The sequence below is a fragment of the Columba livia genome, chromosome 12 (assembly GCF_036013475.1).
Source record: "Columba livia isolate bColLiv1 breed racing homer chromosome 12, bColLiv1.pat.W.v2, whole genome shotgun sequence".
In the NCBI taxonomy this organism is placed as follows: Eukaryota; Metazoa; Chordata; class Aves; order Columbiformes; family Columbidae; genus Columba; species Columba livia.
The window spans coordinates 5,806,981-5,828,932 of record NC_088613.1 but is presented as its reverse complement, the minus strand read 5'-3'; the positions used below and the strand labels follow the sequence as shown (position 1 = coordinate 5,828,932).

At 43.1% G+C, this 21,952-nt stretch overlaps 1 protein-coding gene across 9 annotated transcripts in view; it reads right to left on the bottom strand.

The window, feature by feature from the left end:
- The window catches only part of FGF13 (fibroblast growth factor 13), a 308,880-nt gene that overhangs the window by 45,863 nt on the left and 241,065 nt on the right, over positions 1-21,952 (bottom strand). For 7 of the 9 annotated variants that reach the window (XM_065077513.1, XM_065077511.1, XM_065077516.1 and 4 more), the window contains 2 exons: positions 14,010-14,120; positions 7,931-8,034 (listed from right to left, as the gene is read on the bottom strand). In XM_065077513.1, the coding sequence (XP_064933585.1) occupies positions 7,931-8,034; positions 14,010-14,120 (215 nt within the window). Of the gene's footprint in view, positions 1-7,930; positions 8,035-14,009; positions 14,121-16,118; positions 17,410-21,952 lie in introns of those variants that run through there. The other 2 variants (XM_005500521.4, XM_065077514.1) reach the window with 2 other exon arrangements.

The window sequence follows — 21,952 nt, the reverse complement described above, 5'->3', positions numbered from 1 at the left end:
TCAGGGTTAGTTTCTACTGAAGTTCTGAGTTTGTTTTCCACTACTGACCACATCCTGTTGGTTTGGGGTGACTTTAGGGACTCTCTTTGATTGTTCCAGCATCCTTGTTTAGATGTTCATCTTCATGTGGGCATTTACAGCTAGCAGCAGGCTGTGAGCGCCATCGGGGTGAGCCATCTCAACGGCAGGTTATGGAGCGAGTGTAACGAGGCAGAAGTGCTGCTGAGTCACTGTGACAAGAGCTGCTCATTAGCTCAACCTGCAGCACGAGAGGGAGGGGAAGCCCTTCTGGGCAGAAGAAGGGAAGGCAAACAGCTTTCTAGCAGGAAAGGCAAGTGTAGAAAATAAGCTGAGGTTTCATAATGGTATTTTCTTTTAATTAAGCCACATTCTGGAAAAAATGTGTTAAGTTTAGAAAGTTATCTTGCTTCTGATCTTGGAAGATATTTCATGATTATCAAGAAAATAAAGCAGCAACTCAAAAATCCACATAAATACTGACATACATATTTTCCTTGCAAACTGCAAAAGAGCCTAGCCCTATAGGGAGCAGGAACACATTTTATTCCACAGGCAACTACACCACCGGTCACAACATGTGGCACCCACATCAAACTTAGAGGAGAAAAGCAGCGCGTTTCTCATGCTGAATCATAGCAACGTAATTGGTTGTTTGGCGATCTGAATACACAGTCCCAGCTGAACATGCCAAGAACCTGGCAATGCTCTTATTCTCGCACTTTGCAACTCACGCCGTCTGCTCTAGTTCTTATCTGCTTACAACTCTCGCTTGCCAAACATGCTTTGCAACGTGACAGTGAAGAGTTGTGAGTAGCCTGGAAGTCCTGGAACTTGGTATTCCTTGTTGCTGGTACAGGGCCAAAATGCAATTCTGGGAGGAAGTGGTGTATGATCCAGGTGCCAAACTATCAAACTCAAGTCCAGCTCCATATTCTGCCAAGGCTTGTCTGTTTGTTTTGTTTTTTTTTTTTTTCTTGTAGGTTTTTTGTTTGTTTGTTTGGGGTTTTTTGTCTGTTTTTTCCATGCTGGATTTCTTTCTCTGTGACCCCAGTGAGCAGCATAATGGACTGAAAAAAATGGGCTTTATGAGCTACAGTGCTATTTCAGCCACATTTCTGAGCTTTCACTCTTTTCACCCAAGGCATTTAGCATTGATTAGCAAATGACTAACAAGAGCGGATGCACTTTTAGTCATTTATCTACTTCACCTGTATGTAATTTATCTCATTGTACATTGAAACTGTTCTTGCACAAACAGCAATTTCACTGCTGATTTTTAACAGCTGCCCTGTTAGGAAACAAGTGCACAGGCATCTCACTGCAGGTCTGTCAGGATCTGTGGAGTGCCCAACACTGATGTGTCCCTTTCTCATGCTTGGGTTCTGCTTACAAAGCCTCATCAGAAAAGGTGCTGAATAACCTCAGTTCCCACCACCTGCAGTGAGGGATGGATGCACAGCAGCACCTCTGTGGCTTTCAGATGTTTAGGGTATGACTTGTACAGAAAAGCAGCATGATAGCTCCAAGACTTTCAGTTTGCTGAGTCTAGTAATAATTCTCCTATAGGAGGGTGATGCCCTCCCCGCATCTCTGCTGGAGACAGCAGGCAGTCTCTCCTGAAATCTGGAATCACACTGATCCCAGCAGAGACAAGCACCTGAACCAAAAAGCAGCCACCTCTCTATCCCACCACTTAGCAACAGCACATATGATTAAGAAAGACCAGCACATATCTAAATAAGGAAGACCTGCTGCAGGAAATCCCTCCACCTCCCCCAGGACCCTATGCCCAGGAGTGTTCCCCATACACAGGCAGCTGCAGCAAACTCAGTAACAGGTGCTGGTCCCTTTAGCAAGTAGGAGATGAGCCTGTGAGCAGCAGGCTCTGCAGCTATGCTGCAAGGCACAGTCCAGTTCACAACCAACTCCACAAGCTCATGTCTGATTCCCTGGTAATGGGCTGAGCCTGTGAGCACAGCCCGAGCCAGGGAGTGCCAGGAGTCTGGGATGCTGCATGGAGACCCACCAAGCTTATCCCATGCCAGGCACCAGCCATCATTCACCTCTGTGCTGCAATGCTCCTGTAAGACTGAACAAGCGTTTGCATCTGCTGAGCTTAGCTGCCAGCATAATGTAGAGCAGTGTCTGTGGTTGAAGGTGTCAGAAAACATTTGTCAGTTTGAGTTGGTCCTACAATGCCTGGGGAGCTCCTTAGAGCATGCTTCTGTCCCAGCGCTGATCCCACACCTCGCCTGCCCCCTCTCCCACCTTTTCTGCAGGTCAGCAGGAACAGTCAGGCTGTCAGCACGACGCCGGGTTGCGGGAGGGTCAGAGCATCCCTCCACACTGTGAGGATGTTGCACATTTATGCAGCATAGAGCAAAGTGTTGCAATGGAAAGAAAAATGCGCTGCAGCTGTATCTGAGATCCTGTCACTGAAGAGAATGAACTATATTAAGGTATAGTCTGTACTTGAGCATTCATGGTAAAAAATGTTTTACACTGACATGCAAATTTAACTAGATGAAGCTTTTGATTATTTCCTCTATCTTTTGGTTTGTGCTATTTCCCTGAGGTGGAAAAATGCTCTTTGCCAGTAATTCATTATAAATGTCCCAGCCATTCCCATTAGCTGCAGCAGGGCTCCACTGCACTGCTCAGTATTAAAATATGCAAACACTTCTCTCCAACTCACCAAAACCAATTTTTGAATCACTCTGAGATTTTAATCACATTTCACTTCTCTTGGTTATAATCAACGTGCACACTTCATACAATATTTACTTTCTGTGCAGGTACCCAACTTATATATGACAATCTATTTTACATATAGAGGACAATGTTAGCTGAATGCACTTTTAAGGTAAATTATATATAAAATTCTGCACAGGGTGTTATATCTAAGTGCTCCTTAAACCCATGCTAACTCTGTACTGAGTGCAACAGACAAGAAATGGCAAAATCAAGTCATGTACAGCAGCTCTGTTAACACAAACATATTGGACATCCTAGAATAGCTAACAAAGCAAGCATAAACAACTCTGTCATGTAACACACTTCCTAATACCCATCCTACAAAGTGAATGCCCTGAACTTCTAGTAAACAAGTTGAAAGGCTGCAGGAGGAAGGGACAGACTGACCTCTATCACACCTGGCCAGGGCAAAGGACTGCTCTTAGACAAGGGTCTATCCAGCCTGGGGGAAGCTGTAAGCCCAGTCACATATGACACTAATAAATCAAATGCTTTGGCAAATCACAGGAACCCAGAATAAGACAAGATGGAAGATATTCTTTACAAGCTGAGTTGCATGGCTCCTGAGATCAGCCAGAAGGAAACAATGAGCAGCACATATTTAATTTTAGCGTTTCTGACAATGTGTCCAGGCTAAACAAGCACAGAATTATATGGGCTGAAATGTTCTACAGGATAAATACGCATTTCTCTGACAATCATTAAATTATTTTAAAAACTCTGACATGATGGTTCATGGAAAACACATGGCTAGATATTCTGGGGCTGTTTTTTAAAATTTGCTGTATTTTAGGTCGTATTTCAGCCCATGTAGAATTCAAGCAGTACAGCCAATTCTCTTCAACTACATACATGCGTTCCCTTTAATGAACTTCACTTAGCTGCTGTTCTGTATCACTTTGAGCCTCCTCTGTCACATCACAATCACTTTAAGGAGAAAGCAGTAGCTCTAGGACTACATGTCTGACAAGCAGATCCTTAAAATATTTTTCCCTCTTTTGTTCAATGCAACAAAAGAACACAATGAATTCATAGGGTATGAGACCTGGAATACCCACGTGTAGCACATACGGTGGACATCTGAAAGACGTGGTCATTCATAGAAAGAAAAATAAGACAAAACAGAAGTCATCCTAAAATACAAAAGGGCATGATTTATAATGTGGTTACATAAGAAAGCAGTGCCATAACACTGTTTAAGTCATCTTGCATGACAGTGGTGTAAGAAGGGATGAATCAAACCCTGTGTTTTCATTTTAAATGGATGCTCAAGCATCAAAGAGCAGGAAGAGCTACAGCTTCAAATAGCTCCTGACAAAGTGCCTCTAAATAAAATTGTGAGGGTAGGCTCAGCTTGGGAGATGCAGTCATACAACTCCCATCAACTTCGGCAGGAAACTGGCTACAGGAAAAAAAAAATGTGGTGTTCTTCTATGATATGAAGACGCATTTTCCAGCCAGTGCAGAGAGAAGACAGGCTGATCAGAGTGGGGAGAGCAGCAGCAGCATGGTTGTGGGGAGGAGCAAGGTGGCAGTCACTTCCCTTCCCTGCAGTCTTCTTAACGACTGGACTTTTAATGTGCTTCTATAAGAAATGTATATTATTATATATTTATTTTAACTTCTTTTTTTTCTTTTTCTTAGCCGAGTTGCTACCTTGTCCCCAAAGATCTTTTATCACTACATTAAAGATATTATTTTTTGCTCTAACTGACAGATACCACAAACTATCTATAAATTCAGGCAGCCAACTACAGATACATGTTTGCTGCAGATTTATTATACATCACTGATCTCCTCTCATGGAGCAAATTCATCTAATTCTGGAGTACAGTCACTGAATCAGAAGCAAACCACACTGCAGACTACCTCTGAGGTCAGATATGTGAATCCCCATTTTGGCAGACTGCTAGGGAGGAAGATGCAAGGCCAAAGCCAGAGATCAACAAATTAGCAAACTAGATCCACAAATATTCTCCAACTGCCAACAACTGTAATGGATTCTGGCTAGGACATATTTTCTACATATGCAGAACACTCAGAATCAACAAAGTCAATTTTGTTGCTGCACAGCCCAAACCTAAAAAATATACCACAAGGAACAAAACACAAGAATTTGCCACAGTCACTGAAAGCAGAAGGAATTGTGATTTAATATTGCATTTTAGTGCAAGATGCATAGAAGTGGGACACCTGTTGTGTTAGCCCTAATGTGCTTTCTGGTGTGAGTGTGAGAAAGCACTTAGCTGAGCCTCCATTTATGCTTCCGTAAGCCAGATGTCTTATTTACCTGTTTACAGTGAGGTAATTGCCATGAACTTAATGGCCTCTTTATCGGGCACAGCATTGTGGAAGTATTTCAGGCTAAAAGGTGCAGACAGTAGCACAGGGAGAGGACCAGGGATGGCAGTAGGGTGTTTTTCAAACCATTTACCAAATGAATCTATAACCTTTGGCAATGAAATCTGAAGGAAAGGGTTCTGTGCAGACACAAGCATGACTGAAGTGCAAGAGTCGCAATAAAACCAAAAACAAGCGGTCATGACACAGACCACAATATGCTCTCTCCCTATGACATCGCAACATCAATGATAATTTCATTTCTCTTTGGCAGTGGTGCAACTATCTGTTACAGTTATCTATAATTTAAGTACATGTCTATATTCCTGCTTCAGGAATTTGACAGTGTTTTTTGGGGCTTTTGCTCGTGATCGGTCTCATGTTGCCATCTGTCTGCTCCTGACAAATCCCATCAGGAACACATGCCTGTAAGGGTTTGGAAACCCTCAGGATGTGTAGATGGATGTCATTTACTTGAGCTGATCTGTTCCCCGGACTCCCTGTTGGCATCTCTTGAACAGGTGAGTGTTCATCTGGTACAAATCAGCTGAGATCTCTAGGGACTCATTTACACCAACCAAGAATCCAGCCCAAAATATAGAGCTAATTTCCCATGTATCAGACTGTCAGACTGTATCCTTTGCTAAAAGAACCATTATCAGCAAAAGTAGTGCTACCAACACTCAAAAAATGGTGCTGGAACTTCAATTCTGGCAACCTTTTTGCATAGCAGGTGAAGTAAGGGCAGATGCTCCCCACCAGCCCTTGCCCATTCCCCAGGCATATCAACAGAGACATGAGTAGGTTTTGCCTGCCAAGACAGTTTCTTGCAATTATGGTAAAGGACAACAGCCAAAGCAGAAAGCATCAGGTGATAAAACCAAAATTATTGAGAACTTGAGTGGAAACTTAAATCAGAAAAGCAGATCTACTTGAAATAGACACCTGTCTTTTTGAAGAGTATTTAGAAATATGAACCGGAGACAGAACAACATGACAAAAGTCTGTTTAAAGCCTAGGCAAGCCTGTCAGGTTCAAGAAGAATAGAAGAATAAATGTAAGAAAATATAGCCGCCTAATAAAGAAACAAAAGGACCATTGTTACTAAGGGGAAAATACAGGGATGCCACCAGTTAATTCTGCAGCCACATAAAATATTAAATTCACGGATACTAAAGGATTCAAGAAAGACACTATTCATGTTAATATATGAGACCCCATGAAGAACTGCCCCTAATCAATGCAAATACCAAAAACCACAACCAAAGTGAAGCTCTGAGCTCTGCCTAAGATGCCTAGATACACAAACAAACTAAAAGCTGGACTTAATCAAACTAAGGGTTATCTTCTGCTACTCCTCACACCAAGGGATACTAGAAGTGATGCTTCATTCGCTCAGTGGTCCCTTTGACTTCAGGGTTGTGCCTCACAATGAGAAATTACTGCTCTGCTGTAGCTTAATAGTGGGCTGAATCTGTCCCCGTCCTATCTGCTGCACCTTTGCAAAAAAAGAACTGATTCTTCCAGAATGTCTGCAATGAAAGAGCCAACCTACTCAAACCAAGCATGTTTGCTGTGCGTGGTGATGGAACTTCACTTTATGTACAAACTTCTCTGTCCCACCCTGAGATGAGACTCAAGGTGATGCTCCCTGAGGTGGAATGGAACTGAGGATCCTGATGGAAATGAAAACACATAGCGCAAATGTACATTTGCAGTGCAACTGTAAATGACACTGTGCTGTCACAGGACCGTGACTCTATGGGATTAAGGGGACATTGCATGATCTGGCTGTGTGGCTACAGCCCTGCAAACAGATCTGTGGATTAACCACACTAAGCAAATAGCCAGAGCAAAAGAAAAGTGGAGTTTGATGCCGTGCACTGAAATTTCAGTTAGTCCCAAAGCACAGGCTGTTCTAATTTGTTTTTGCTCCGGCAGATACCGGAGGAAAAATATGCAAAGCTGCTCCTTGTCCCAGCTGTCAGGATTGCAAAGGAAGTGAGAGATTTGAATAAGTTTACTTAATTGTTATCAGTATTAAAGGCACCTTAAGGGAATAATTCATAGAAGAGAACAATTTGTAGTAGATAATAAATTACACTTTCCTCTATTTTCCACCTTGGGAAAGATCTATTAAGACTTTGTAATTAAAACTCCTGAACATAGTTCAACTAAATGCTTTTAATTGAAAAATGGTAAATTTTTTAAAATGTGCTTTTTTTATTTTCATAAAAACACTGTTTGCTTTCTTGAGAAATGCCAGTGAAAATTATTAATTGACATTCTTCATCAAAACTGCTAATAAAACATTTCTTCATTCACTCACCAACTTGAAGCTATAAGCTTTCGGTACTTAATTCTATTTGAAAATCCTGGCCAAACAAAAAAAGTATTTTTTGTAATCCCTTTTAATAACCGTAACAGATTATATGGGAAGACATAAAACATGTTCAGGCATACATTTGATTTGCAAAGTTGTCCTTTTTCCTCTGTATTCCACACTGATGAACCAAATAAGTCCACAGTGACCAAGAGAGAGCATCCTTTCTGTCTGGGATTTTGGTTGTGGGTTTACTTTTCTTTTTAATTTCACACTTCAGGATATTTAGTTTACATCAAAGGCACTGCAGTTTGATTCTGTACATCCATATGTATTCATGATGGAAACAGAGTAATAACCTAAAACCAGAGCATCACCGCTACACTGAATTTGCTGTTAAAAAGTTAAAAGATCCCTTGGAATGGTAAATTAGTAATTTACTAAGTTCTTACCATAATTTCAGTGAGAACAAAATTAAAAATGTTTACTTACTGATGTATATAGGTATCCTTCACTGTTCATTGCCAGATACAGTTTTGTTTGAACCCCCTGAATCGCCACCACTCGTAAACCCACAGGTATGAGGTTAAACAAAGCTAGGAGAGAAAGCAGATGGAGAGCAAAATTAATCCTTTAGAGTGCGCAGATTAGATAGAGAATTAAGCCATAATTACCAGAATCAAATAAAAAATGTCCATTCATGCATATATTAATTTCTGTGGGTGCTATAGAACATACGGCTACTATCATGGTCTTCTATAGCAATTTCCACCAATAGCTCAGGAATGATCTACAGAGGGTATCAATGTATCTCCTCTGTTCTGAAGACAGTGAGTTGGAGGTACTGAAAGCTAAAATGACTTACCTGCCTCGTGAACAGAATCCGGGGTCTGCTGAGTAGAGTTGAATGTACTTAAATCGGTTTTGGTTTGACAGTAAGTGCAAAAAAATTAAATAAAGGTAATCCAAAAACAAACAAAAAGTTTTTTCAAGATGACCAACACTTTTTTGTTGTTGTTTTTGCAATTTCAGATCACATTCAGTAAACATTTTTGACCAAAAGGAAGGAGCAAGATGAAATTCAGAAAAGTTTAAAACCTTCATTAACATCTCAAAACATTTCTACTCAAAACTCATTGTTGTGGGTTTTTTTTTTCCTCTTTTTGAGAGGAAAATGGGTTTAAAAAGCCAGAGTTAAGTAACTTCAAAATGAAGTGAAATTACAGCACATTCTTTAGATCAAGCCCTAAATCTGTGCTTTCAAAAGTGAGCTGCTTCGAATGTTCTGCTTGTGTTTTCGCTATGTTAATAGTGGCAGTATTTATAAGCAGAGAAACATCAAAACATCCAAAAAAATGAATGTTCCAGTTTGTAAAGGTTCTGCCATAGCTTAAATTCATAGCTACATTAAAATTGAACACAAGTAATAATGAGTTGAATCCAGTACTCTGTGTTCGATACGTAGGATTAAAATTAAACCTGAATTAAGGAAATCTTTAAGAACTGTAATCATAACCCAAAGCTTCTCCTTCGAGTCTGTTGTAGAAATGCAGAGACAGGATGAAGAAATGCCACACTGGCTCTCATTTCCAAGGGTTTATTACTTGGCTGAAAAATTCCGGTCTGCTTCAGGCTGAAGTTTGGTATTTATGGTCACTGTCTGAGGCCAATTTAAAACTGAATTATGAACTTGAAATGCTTATATTATTTTCAAACGTATAAGCTAAGAATTATGACCCATTATAAATTCCTTTTTCAGCCTGACAGCCTCCAAATGGTCATATTTAATTAGAAGAAAATTTGTAGCCTGCCAGCAGTTAGTACAGATCCTGAATTCTGGGTGTGGCATTGTCAAGAGTGTGTCAAAAAAGGCAAGAGCTAAAGTATGCGTGTTGTACTTTGATAAAGGCATGGCCAGAAGTTAACATTTTGCACTGGGGAGGAAGGACTGAATTCTGGTGAAAACAGAGTCTCTGTTCCAGCAGGCAGCTGGACCTCCATCCCCCGTGCTGTCCTGGGTTAACCTAAACATCTCAGCCCATGGCTCAGTGACGAGGGGGTACGATGGGCTCTAGGAGGGTGGCAGCCAAGGGACATGCTTAGGGCTGGAGCACCCTTCCAAAACTGAATTTCCAACAACGGTCATTTATAGCAGAGCAGGTGGAAATATCCAGAACTAAGAAACAAACGTAGGAGATAATAAAATCATACCTATGTTTTTCTTTCCCTCTCACACACACATGAGTGTACATGCAGACACAAATACACGCGGCCCCTCAGCATACTCACCTGCAAGCACAAAATCAACAGAAATGGCTTTCTCTTCACTAAAACAAAATCCTCTAGTTCTGTGTACATTTTGGCAAACAAAACTTAGATTTTCAGCTAAGGAAATTATAAGGGAAAAGGATTTCTAATCTGCTCTATCAAATGCTTGAATTTATTTGGGAGAGAAAATATCTCCTGTCTGACTCAGTAAATATTCCCTTGGAGAGCCCTCTTTTGTAGCTCAGCCCCAAAAAGGAGCATCTGACCTCTGTGTAAGCAGGAGAGCACAACTGAAAGCTCAGTATCCAGGCAGAACCTGGAGGTTTCTTTTAAAAGGTGCTTATTTACGAGTAGGGCAAGCATTTGGGTATTTTCAGCACAAGGGTACAAGGATGGGCTCCACTGTAAATAGTGCTACAAACCCATGAGATGATCAGCTGAGGACAGGGCAAAGCCTGGGACAACCGAGAAGATACAGCTCACAGCCACAAGCAGGAGAGACAGGTTTTAGCGAGCAATTCCTGTCTGTTCTGTGCTTGGCAAAGTGATCAGAGATGGGAGGCTGAGCAGCTCCTGCTAGGGGAGGGTTGGGGCACCCACTGCCATGGGTGCTCAGCTGCTGAGGGAAGCAGCTGAGCAAGTGTTCCTGCCATAAACGTACATGCTCTATTTTGAGGCAAGATGAGGGTTGGGCAGACTCGGAAGCTGGTTTAGACATCGGTGGCGTTAGCAGCTGCTGTGGCACAGACTATCGGAAGTTGCAAAAGGGCTGTGGGGGAGTGATGTTGGCTCTGCCGCTGACTGCCTCTGCTGAAGGGGAGAGGGACCGGCTGTTGGAGGGGTGCGCAGACAATCTGTCCTATGCCAGCACAGCCAGACACACAGCCAGGCTGCCCCAGCTGCTGCCTCCAAAATGAGGAGCCATTAGCAATGCAAAAAAAACCAGGGACTGTCCCCTTCAGCAGGAGCCATTGCTCCCATCGTCCTGGCACAGCAGCAAGTCTGAGTCTGGCTTCTCTAAGAGTGGCTTGTCTATGACCAGTGAATGCTGATGGGACCAACAGCAGAGCCATGCATCCCCCTTCTCTGCAAGAGCCCAATGACATGAACAACGGGTTTGAGATGCTATTGCATTTCTAGTGGTTGACCCTCACATGGGCAGAAATGGTAAAAAGGGTGGCAAAAAAGACACAGGAAAATAAATTTTTTGCTACTACTATCAATTTGTGTTAGCACAAAATAACACAAAGTTATATGCATCCTAGCCTTTCCCTATTACATTTGTGCTGTGTAAAATAGGCACATAATATCCATCGTAATGAAAAACCTGGTGGTGCCTAATGGAGAGATGATCTTTGCTATGGCCCTTGTGCAATACGAGCTGACAGAGAATTAAAGCTTCAAAATAGGAGGCAGAGGGCCACAGCTGGATTTATGAGCATATACATTACTGTGAGGCCTGTGCCATCCTTAGCTTGGCCACCTGGACCTTCATAATCCTCCTGCAGAATACTGTTTCCTGTATTTCCTTATTTTATCAGTCCTCAAATGTTTTTGTCTTGCCAAAATCGGGGAATAAATTCTGCCTTGATTTAAAACCTTGCCCTATTTAACACATTTAATGAGCAAAATCTGTTTCTCAGCCAGGAAGTCCACTTCCTCAAATTACATGGACTCTCAGCTGAAACCAAGGTCTGGCAAGTATTATGGCTTCTCAAATCCACATTTCACCTCCTGCCTAAATTGTACTCTAAAATCTCAGCTTTCTTTTAAACTCCCGGCAATTGTGGATATGATCTTATTTTTGTGACCCTTGCATGCAGCAGTGTGTTTGCAGAGTTTGAAATAATTGCTCCCAAGTCAGGAACTGCAGGGAATCTTCAGACAAACTTCCCACCCAGCTCTAGGCAGTAAAGGATGGAGAAGGTGGACTCTTGGCCCCAAGACGCTGTCAGGAGCAAAAAACAGCAGCTGGCTGTCTAGTGCCACAAGCTCTTCCCATCCCTACCATAAAAAGGGAAGAAAATTTCTGAAATTTAAACAAGGCTGATGTTTTGTCTGGAAACCAGGTGGACTACGGCTATGGTTTGCTCTAAAAAACGCAGTTGCAGAGTCCTAGCGCTGTGCAACCACTCTGCTGGCTACAGCTGAATTTGAGGATGTTCCCCTTGTTGTTAAGGAGATTTTTAATTATTGCATTGCAAATGAAATGGTCTTAGAGTGACTGTTCAGTGAGGGTGACAAAAGAGAACAGCAATGACACCCCTCAGGGGGGTTCAAAGGTGGAAAGAATGGATCAGAGGAATCCCCCCATATTCGGATGGGACTACAAATCCTGTGGCTTCCCCACAGTGTATGAATATGGGCTGAGAGTTGTCTCTCCAGATATTGGAAGAAGGGATTTTGGGGGACCTGACCTACTTCATATTCATGTGAGCAAGGCTTTGGGGGAAGCCCCTTGTGTGGACTCTGATCCACAGCACAAAGCAGTCTGTCTTACTAGTTCCATTAAAAATATTGCAATTAAAATAAATTCAGGACTACAAGGTATTCAAGTCCATAGACTTGCCATATATAAAAGAGGAATATATTAAAAAGCTCTTTAATTTTTTTTTTTAATATGATAAAACTTTCCTGTGTTCTGAACACTTAGATGATGTAGCTCAGTTGCAACCATTTCTGGGATACTTCCATTATATTTAAGTATTCAGCATTTTGGAAGGCTGGTATCCAGCAACAAGGAGATTTTATGATTTGCTTGTAATCTATCCGGTTACGATAAATTTAAGGACACAGTGAAAACAAAGGTATCTTAGAAACACACACATTTGTATTTCCATAAATTTTATCTTGTTTCAAATCTCAGAATCCCTATTAGAGGGATTCCAACCAAAGTATTTCAATGAAACAATCAAAAAATAAAAAGGTGCCATTTCAGATATTTGCTCTTGTACATTAAAAGTTTATTACAATATCACAGTTATTGGAAAAAGAAAGGTTTGCCTATTTCTCCTTTTTTAGAGATAATTAACAGAATTACCCTGAAATCCTGAACAATCCGTACTCATGTTTTAAATCACAAATATTAGAACATTTACTTCAAAGAAAAGCAATGTTTAAGGTCTATAAGGATCATTCTTAGAGTAAATTTTGCGGCTGCACTGAGGAGGACTCTATAACCTGGCAGCAGCATTGCACTGATCTCATCTTTGTGTCACCTCTGCAGGTGGGGACGGGACTTGGAGCCTGACTTCAGGTGTCCCCCTCCAGGTCCTACGCTTGGGCTCTGCCCTAAGGCCAATACCTTCGCAGCTGCAGAGGAGACCTGTCACTCAGAAGTTAACACAGGGATGCGAAAAAGGATTAAAGAGGGTGCAGGAAAAGGTGAGAGCAAGTGATCGGACAAGTAAGATGCGACACTTCCTACTTCATCTAGTGCTTACTCTGCCATAATCAAGTGACCTGCAAAATGAAACCGTGTTTCACCTGAAAATGCTTTTCATATAAAAAGGATGGCACTTAAATCGGAGTTTTTTAATAATTAAAAAGAAAGGTCTCCCTGTTGGTTTTCTAGTTTGTTGTCTAAATGGCCTGAAATACCTTCTCAAACTCCTTGCTCCTTCTAACTCCTTCTTTCAGAACAGAATTGTAGTTTAAACTAAGATGAAATGCTTAAATATTTTATTCACACACATCTAATCTACACTATAGTAATGTTCTCGTGTTTTCTATTAATTCTCAAAATTGTAAAAACCAAAAGCCAAACCAAAAGCATCCAAAGCTTCTTCACAGAAAAGTTGAGAGAAATCTGTTGAAAACTGAAGGTATAATTACGTTTAGAAGCGGTAAAAAAAATAATAATAGGGAAACATGAACTTTAAAATGAGGATGAACTCTCGTGTGAAATAACACAGCTCTGTTTGAATGAGCCCCTGTTTAAGAGTGGAGATAGCGTTATTCTATTTCAGGCGCTCTGAGTAGGCGAGCAAATTTTCCGTTGAAAAAAAATCTCTAATAAAATCCAAAGGACAGCAATGAACTTCTCTAGATTACCATGGAGATAACATTTGCTTTGTTTGTCATATGTGTCATCATTACCTCCTCTAGTTCATTATTTTTATAAGTGATTTTTATTTGCATTTCTCTCAGACCCAGTAAGTCTGACAGACTTCTGCGTTGTGAGCAGCGTTAATGCTGCTTCCACTCACTCAGTCAGCCCAGGACAACGATTTTGCACGGACCTATATGGGAAGAATGAGACACCACAATTCACAAACACACCATTTATGCTCATGTCACTTACTATAACTACTGTCCTCCTCTTTTGTTCCATCAATTGTTCCATCTGCTTGCAACTGCAAGTGGTATCCTTGCCTGCTGTATAGCTTTGTTACTATACCTTTAAGCTGAGGCTCTGCAAAAAAACAATAGTGAGATTAATGTGGGAAATCCTGATGTGCCGTTCCAAGCGAGTAGGATGCTGAAAACAAACCTCCGGGTTTCTTCTCAAGGCTGAGATGTGAAAAAGACCCAAAACAAAAGCAGGGCAACCAGCTTTGCAACACTTTTCATTTAGCTTGAGATCAAATTTATGTCTATGAAATCAATTGTCAAAATGATTAAATGCCACTTTCATAGGTAACACAGTAAAATCTACTTCCAGTGAATGCAAATTCTGACAGTGTGCTGCTTGGCCTTGGGAGCTCAGCCCTATTTAAGATTAGAAATGAGCTGGCAAAAAACATATTTTGTCTTGTAAAAAGGTGTGAGTTCTTAAATGAAGAGGAAAAAGAGGACTACTATGATAGTGCTAATAAGAGCCATAGTGACAGTTGAGAGCCTAAATATATAGCAGCAAATATTTAGCACAGGAACTGCTGCAGCTCTAATAAACAAACCCTCTTTCCTCACTGCTCCAAGCAGTACAGAGCATCTGAAGTGATAAACTACTCAATGAACATATGGAAAATGGAGGGAGGAACCCTGAAATCCAGCAATGTGTGGAACTGCAAAATAAATATTACCATAAGGGTTGAGGTAATTACCTCATCAGCTAGAAGAAGAAAGATCAAAACAACACATAGTTTGGATAGATTTCTTTTTTTCATAACCATCCTCAGATTCACAGTTAGAAAGCGAGATATCTCACATGGCTTCAGATCTTTCTAGACTGAAAAGTATAAAGCAACAGGATCTGCCGACAAGTCTGTCATTTAAGATATCTAGGTAGTGCTCCAGGAGTAATTGCAAAAAAGGTCTACTTCCACTGAATCCCAATGACATCTGCATTGTAGTGATTTCACACAAGTATGCTTGTCAGGAGGTGATGCATCTCCGCAGCTCGCTCCAGAATAACTAACTTAATTCAGAGGTAAACATACTGTGAAGATATGATGTGTCGTTTCCAACAACCAATGTCTGGATAAGACTCCTTGTGTTTACAATCAAAGACATTAGGGAGCTCTGCTATGGTACTTCATTTCAGTAGGAGCTGAAGGCAAAAGCTTACCATTGTTTGCACAAATGTATTAGTTCCTAATAGCGACATTTAATAAGGGTACTGACAAATGAACAATTCTTCGCTACCAACTTTTCTGACAAGAAATTAATCCAACGCTCACTTTGGCTTTTTAGCCATAATACATCCCAAAGTTGTTTGCAAATTGGGAGTGAAGCACCTCTTTTGTGGCTGCTGAGAAATGCAGACAGGTTAAGTGGCTAAGGGCATCAATGTTTCAGCGCAGCAAAGCGACAGCAACGTTACCAGTGGATTTTGCTCCTCCCATGTACAAAAAACCCCACTTAGATCAGGCACAGAGTCTTCATGCCCGATCTTTTGCACCTCTGACACAGAGAGCATCATGTCTGCAGGGCAGTTGCAAGGATGAGATTCCTAGAAAGGAACAGAGTGCTGAAGCAAAACTCTGGAAGGTGCCAGTGAAAGCAAAAAGCTTTGTCTGCCATCAGCAAATAAAGCATGGCACAGGCATTCTGCAAAGGAGGGAGACAAAACCAGATCTCTAGACTGCTCCGTTATTTAACATTCAGCTGAATGGGGTGTATGTGTAGGAACTTCCTCTGCAAACATCTCCCCCACAAATAAATCACGTTTGTATATGTGTATGTGTAACAGAGAGATGGACTACTGAATTACGAGTACACGGGTGTGCATGGCTCTGCTAGTGAGGCAAACAGCAACGGTGTGCATTATCCAAATAAACCAGGTGAATGTGAAAGGTGAAGTGACTGCCATAGGGTTCCCACTTCTATCAGATCACACAAGCCAGGAGGGGCAATACCTGCATGTTCATTTTACCAGCCCTGATACACTGGTCCCCTTTTCCTCTCGCATGATGCACATCCCAGTTTGCATTAAACAAACCAGCCCCCCAAACACATAACTCTTGCCAACCTGGTCGCCGCCTTCGCCTTTTCTTGGAGCCAAAGAGTTTGACCCTGGAAAACACATTCAACTTGTTCTTGTCGCAGCTTCCCTTGCTCTTGCTGGGGCTGTTGACACACTTACAGGCATTGGACTTCTCCCGCTCCCTGGCTTGTCTCTTCTGGCGGATCAGGGAGCTGGCAATGGCTGCAGCCATGGCCGCCACCGCCCCGGTACCACTGGCAGCTCAGGCACGTGAGGTTTGCTCGCCGGCCGCGGGCACCGCAGCCAGCATGCTGCTCGGCCCGTCCCCAATGTCGGGGACGCTGCCGGGCTCCTTGGCCAACGTGACCCACCGCCAGTCGGGTTGGCAGCCCAGGAGACACTGGCGGGACACTCGCACCAGAGCCCTGGGTTAGGATGCAACAGTTTAGCTCAAGCGTTTTTGTCCACTGAGGTCTTCCCCTTTTGATTTTCCGATGCTTTTTTTATTCCTCCCAACTTCAGGCAGGGGAAAGTTTGCAGGCAGAGGTGAGTGTTTCTACGGAGATGGAGAGGATCACTTGCAAGACATCCCTCTGAGCTTCTCCAGATGCACTATTCACATGCAGACATGGCACATCCACTTGGTGCAAGATTATTGCATCTCTCCTAGCCCCTATTTCTCCAGTTAACTTTTCTCCCCACCCAGCCCCTCCCCATTGAAATCCCAGCAAACACCTGTTAGAATCCAGCAGGGGCTGTCCTGTTGCAGGGGTTTTCTGGATCCTTTTTCCTCTTCTCCCTTAAGAAGAGATCCAAAGCAAGCAGTGATGGAGACACCAGGAGAGGTGCTGATGCCAGGAACCTCGGCTGTGGGCTGCTAAATGCCTTGGGATGCCTCTTCCCTTCTGCTCCTTACAGGTGCTGCTGCCAGTGCAGTCTCCCCTCCACAGACGCGTTCAGCTTTTGCATTGCAACACTTCTCACCAGTCGGTAAACAGGCAGAGCTCGCCTGATGCCTGGTCGCTGGCAGCTCAGCGCCGAGACTGCAGCAGCAGGAGTCCTCCAGCAGCGGCTGCACGCACTTGCACACACCCCGCGAGCTGTGCGCTGGATACAGAAATGAGGCAACGCAGCAAGCCCCTTATCACCACCCTCCCCTCCTCCTTTTTCTCCTCCTCCTTCCTTCCCTCCTTTTTCAGGCAAGGCAGTGAGCAGGAGACTTGCCCTATGGCTTTTTGTGCAGAGAGTTGCGGAGAGGCCATCGGGGTGCAGGCAGTGAGGAGGCAGGGGCTTGGGAGGGGGGCAGCGGGAGCTGGTGCACCCCAGCTACCCACCCTTGCTAGCCCTATGGGCTGTGGGTACCTGCTTTTGACAGAGCCACCTCCTGGGGATATACAGACACCCAAACAAACGTGACTGTGATGAACAAATAGCTGGGACCAGGGGTTTGGTATCGGAGGAGGACACCTGGCTGGTGGCAGGAAGGTGGTTGGGGGAGGCGGGGGGGCGGCAGGCAGGGGATCTCCAGCCATAGCTCCCCCCTGCCTTTGCCTCATCCATACAGGATTGTCCCATCTCTGCCTCACTGATTTATTGGAAGTTTTTCACCTCTCTTACCTTTCCTTCCCCCCTGAACACCTCCTCTCAGCTTCAGTTTTCTAGCAGAGACTAGAAAATCCTCAGAGAGAGCAATTTCCTTGTCATTGCCATGTTCTCCCTCTTCCTTTTGTCCTCCTGTCCCCTGAGGCCAGGCTCTTATGCCAGATGGATTTATTCACAGCTGGCTAAATAGGGGGCAGGCTGCAGGGGTACCAGGGCAGGGAGAAGCAGCAGTGCCACGATGTTGGTGTCAGAGCCTGGTACGGCACTGTGGTGAATGCACTGCACAGGGGACACAGAACCCTGCACACATCCTTGCCCCAGGAAATAGGAAACAGGAGGTCCCTTTGCAACCCACCCCCTGCTCTTCAGCATGCTTTCAGCAGCTGGAGCCTAAAATAAAGCCAATTCAGGCTAGAAACAAAACAGAGATTTGCAACCCGGAAGGCAAACAACTATTGAAAGAATTTGTCCCTGAGGCAGTGCAGATTTGCAGCCACTTGCAGGCACTGAGGCAGGGTGGGATGTCCCGTGAGTGGGAGGCTGTGGGCTGGTTCCTTGAAGGATCTGAGCTCAGCAGGGACTGCGATGGCAAGAGGATGATGGCAACAGGCTTCAGTCATCCGAGCTGGGGAGCTGCATCCTCTGTATCCTGGGGCTATCAGGACAGGACCAATGCAGGTGGTTTGGCGTGGCAGCACCAGATTTCTGATACGCTATCAGACTCAGCAAGGCTTTGCAGGATCTCTGCCCCTTCTCCCTCTCCTATCCAAACCCTTGGCAAAGCCACACGGTCCTCTCCTCCATCCCCTGGGCTGAACACCAGTTCCAGGCAAGTGCAACAGAAATCGCACCACCCAGCGTCTTCACTTCAATTAACTTAATTCAAAAGCAGTTTGCTATACCTCTGCAAATATTACAGTCCTTCCCTGGACTAGAAACAGTTCACAAACAGTCCAGGTTGGTTTCTTCCAACTGGGTACTCCTGTCCCACTAAAATATGATGCATGGCCAGGCCTTAATAACAAACATGGCCATAACACACAATTTTTAAGACGTCTGACAAAGTACTACATGTGCCATCATCACAGACTGAGACCTTGAGAGCTGCCATGGTATACCGAATTTGGCAGCCCCACATACCCATCCACAATACCTCTTTTCTGCAAGAAGTATGTATGAATACAAGTATAGGTTTATACACACACTCACCTTTGTTTATGAGGCATTTTATGGCATCCACGTATTCATATTAAATAAATACTCCTAATTTCTTATTTGTGCTTAAACAGTAGGGTAAAAGTCACCGTAATTCACAAGTTCCACCACTACTCTCATCTGCCAGTCCACATAAGACATGTGAAATCCAACCCAAGAGACAGCCAGTTGGATATTATTAGTAATAACTCATCCTACTCAACTCGCCAGTAATGCACTATGAGTTTTGCTATCTTACCACTTCCAATACAGTCACAAGTGAGACTTGTTTTTTCCTGAGACTCGCCCAGTACTTCATAAATATTCCCAGTTTGGAAAGTAATGTTTGATCTTCAGATCAAAGTGAAGTTGCCTCATTGTGGTCTGTCCTATAGGTCAGATGACATTTCATTTTCACAATGACTAACCAGAACTCAGAATTCAGCTAACCTTGAAAATCCTGGGGAAAAGCTGTATATAAAAGCATTATTTAGGATATCTTTCTGCCAGCATTCCAGCTTGCATGCTTAAAATCCATAAAGAAAATTCATTTGCACAAATGTTCCTTGACAGATAACTAAAGAGAGGAATAAAAATAGCATATATGCATAATCAGATTTAAGTTTCAAAAACCAGTCCTCCAGTTTTTTTGCATGATCAGCCTCTCCATCTATCGGTACTCCTACAAACATGTCTTCATTTACTATAAATGGCACATGAAAATCAAGATCTTGTTGGGAAAACGCCTTTGGTACAAGACCAATCTTTGGACTATTTCAGTGTTACAGATATAAAAATCTCAAGGAACAGCTTTATTTTCTTTGAACAGCAAGAGCTGTTCACTCCCCACCATGCTAAAAAGGTAAAATAAAATAACATTTAAATAACTTTTTGAACGTAGAAGACAACCAGACACTTCTTGAACATACATCCTCTTTGTGTGTGATTACTGTAACACTTAAAGTTAACAAGCAAATTGCCAGTCCCATTTCAATCAAGAATTAAGCACCTCTTAAAAATCAGCATGGGACAGACATGTACAGTTATTGCCAAAGACAGAGCCATGAGGTACCTGGAGCTGGGATCTGACCCAGCAGCAATTCCACTGCTTTGAAGTAGACAAAGATCTCACCTGCTTTTGATCTATATTTTTCCTCCAAGCCATCTGTTGAGTTTATGCTGACGATTATTTCCACAATTCAGATCATTAAAATATAGTTGAGCCTCCAGAAGCTGCCTAGATTGGGCAAAAGTAAAGTCTGAAATTTGGTACCATGATCCACTAAACCAAGACTGGTTCTTTGATTAACACAGGATACCGTTTTCAACCAACACAAAGCATGTTGCCCTCGCTGCCTGGCTCCTGCCAAAAAAAGGCATCAAACCCCCAGCATTGACCCAAACCACAGGCAAGCACCACTGGTTGTTCCACCAAGCTAGAGGAAAGTACAAAACTTCTGTTTTTTTTCTCCATTCTCCTTGAACCACCTGTGCTGTGGCAGGTCCCAGATCACAGCTGTTTGAATCACAGAATCATTTTGGAGGGAAGAGACCCTCAAGATCATTGAGTCCAACCATTAACCTAACACTGGAACTAAACCATGTCACTAAGAACCTCAACTGCAATCTATCACGAGTGCCAATGATTTCTAGTAGGTCCTATATAAACAGATAGCTGTTGAGCAAAACAAACACTGCACAAAAAACAAGGCCAGATGAAAGAAAATCACAAACCAGCTCCAGACCTCACTGTCATAAAACAAGCTGCAAGTTCTGACAAGCCACAGCAGCTTTGCAGCATGCTGGGTGCCAGCTGCAGCCTGGGAAGAGAAGAACCCCTTTGCCCCCGCTGCTCATCGCCTGTGCTATTTCGGCACATGAGTGTCGACAGATGTGATCAAGCACAGAGCGGTGTATTGGTGCAGAGTTGCTGTCAGAGAAGGGAACGGGTGGAGGAGGGATGGCACTTTCTGGCTGCCTCTTCAAATGCACCAGTGATGGGCACAGAAGCCCCTTGTGTGACCCACCCAGGGACCCAAGCTCCTCTGTGCCATCTAGAAGCATTAATTCTCATGACACATTGCCATAAAGCAGGAACGTTTTGGAGCACCTTGAGTCAAAATATCCCATCCTCAGGCTAAACAGAATGTTTGGTTATTTTCTCTTCCCCTATAAACAAGTACCAAAAGATTTATAGTAGGTCCAATATAAACAGGACGTTGTTGGGCAAAACAAATGCTGCATGAAAATCAAGACCAGAAGAAAAATCAGAAGCCAGCTCTAGACCTCTCTCAGCCCGGTGTAAAACCCAAACCAGCCCTCTGCCTTTACAAGACTGAAGCTGCTTTGGTGTGACAAAAGAAATTCAGCCTGGCATGGGATGTCAGGAGTCCCTCCTGAGGCTTGTTTCTTCTTGCTGGGGTAACATGCCTAATAAAAAATGCTTCAGGAGTCAAATCTATAGACTATTTCCACCGCTTACACTTCCCAAAAGTAAAGAATATTTTTTTCTGAAAAGTGTCACCAGAATTGCTTCTCTCTCTTTTCAGGTCGAGATAAACAAGACTTCATCCAGTCGGGTATGACACAGCAGCACTGAGGCCCCCAGTGATTTTTTCCTCTTCTAAGTAAACAGAATTACTATTCACCAGGAAACAGAGCTGTTCAGACCCAAGCCCTGCATCACTTAGCTCCTCCGTGAAACATCCCGTGGAAATGACTCAGCCTTTCCTCTGCAGCCAGCTCCGCAGCTGGACACAAGCGCTGCAGAACGACAGAGTCTGAGTGCCAGCTCACTACCACTGAAAGCCTACTTTTATTCTAGATCTGAGCCAAATTAAGAGTCAGAGGTTTATTTCTGAGTGTGAGGTGGAAAAAGGTATTAGTGAATGAACTGGGCCTTCAAGCAGCTCCAGACCAAGAGCTCAAATCTGAGGATATTTTAGGCAACAGACCAACTGGGCTACTTTAAAATTAACCTTAATAGTAAAGACCAGCTTCAATAACCAGCTGCAGACCTTTATTTGAGCTGTGTTGCTGTAAACAGAAGTATTTTTATGTTGAGAACATAAAGGCACTTTTAA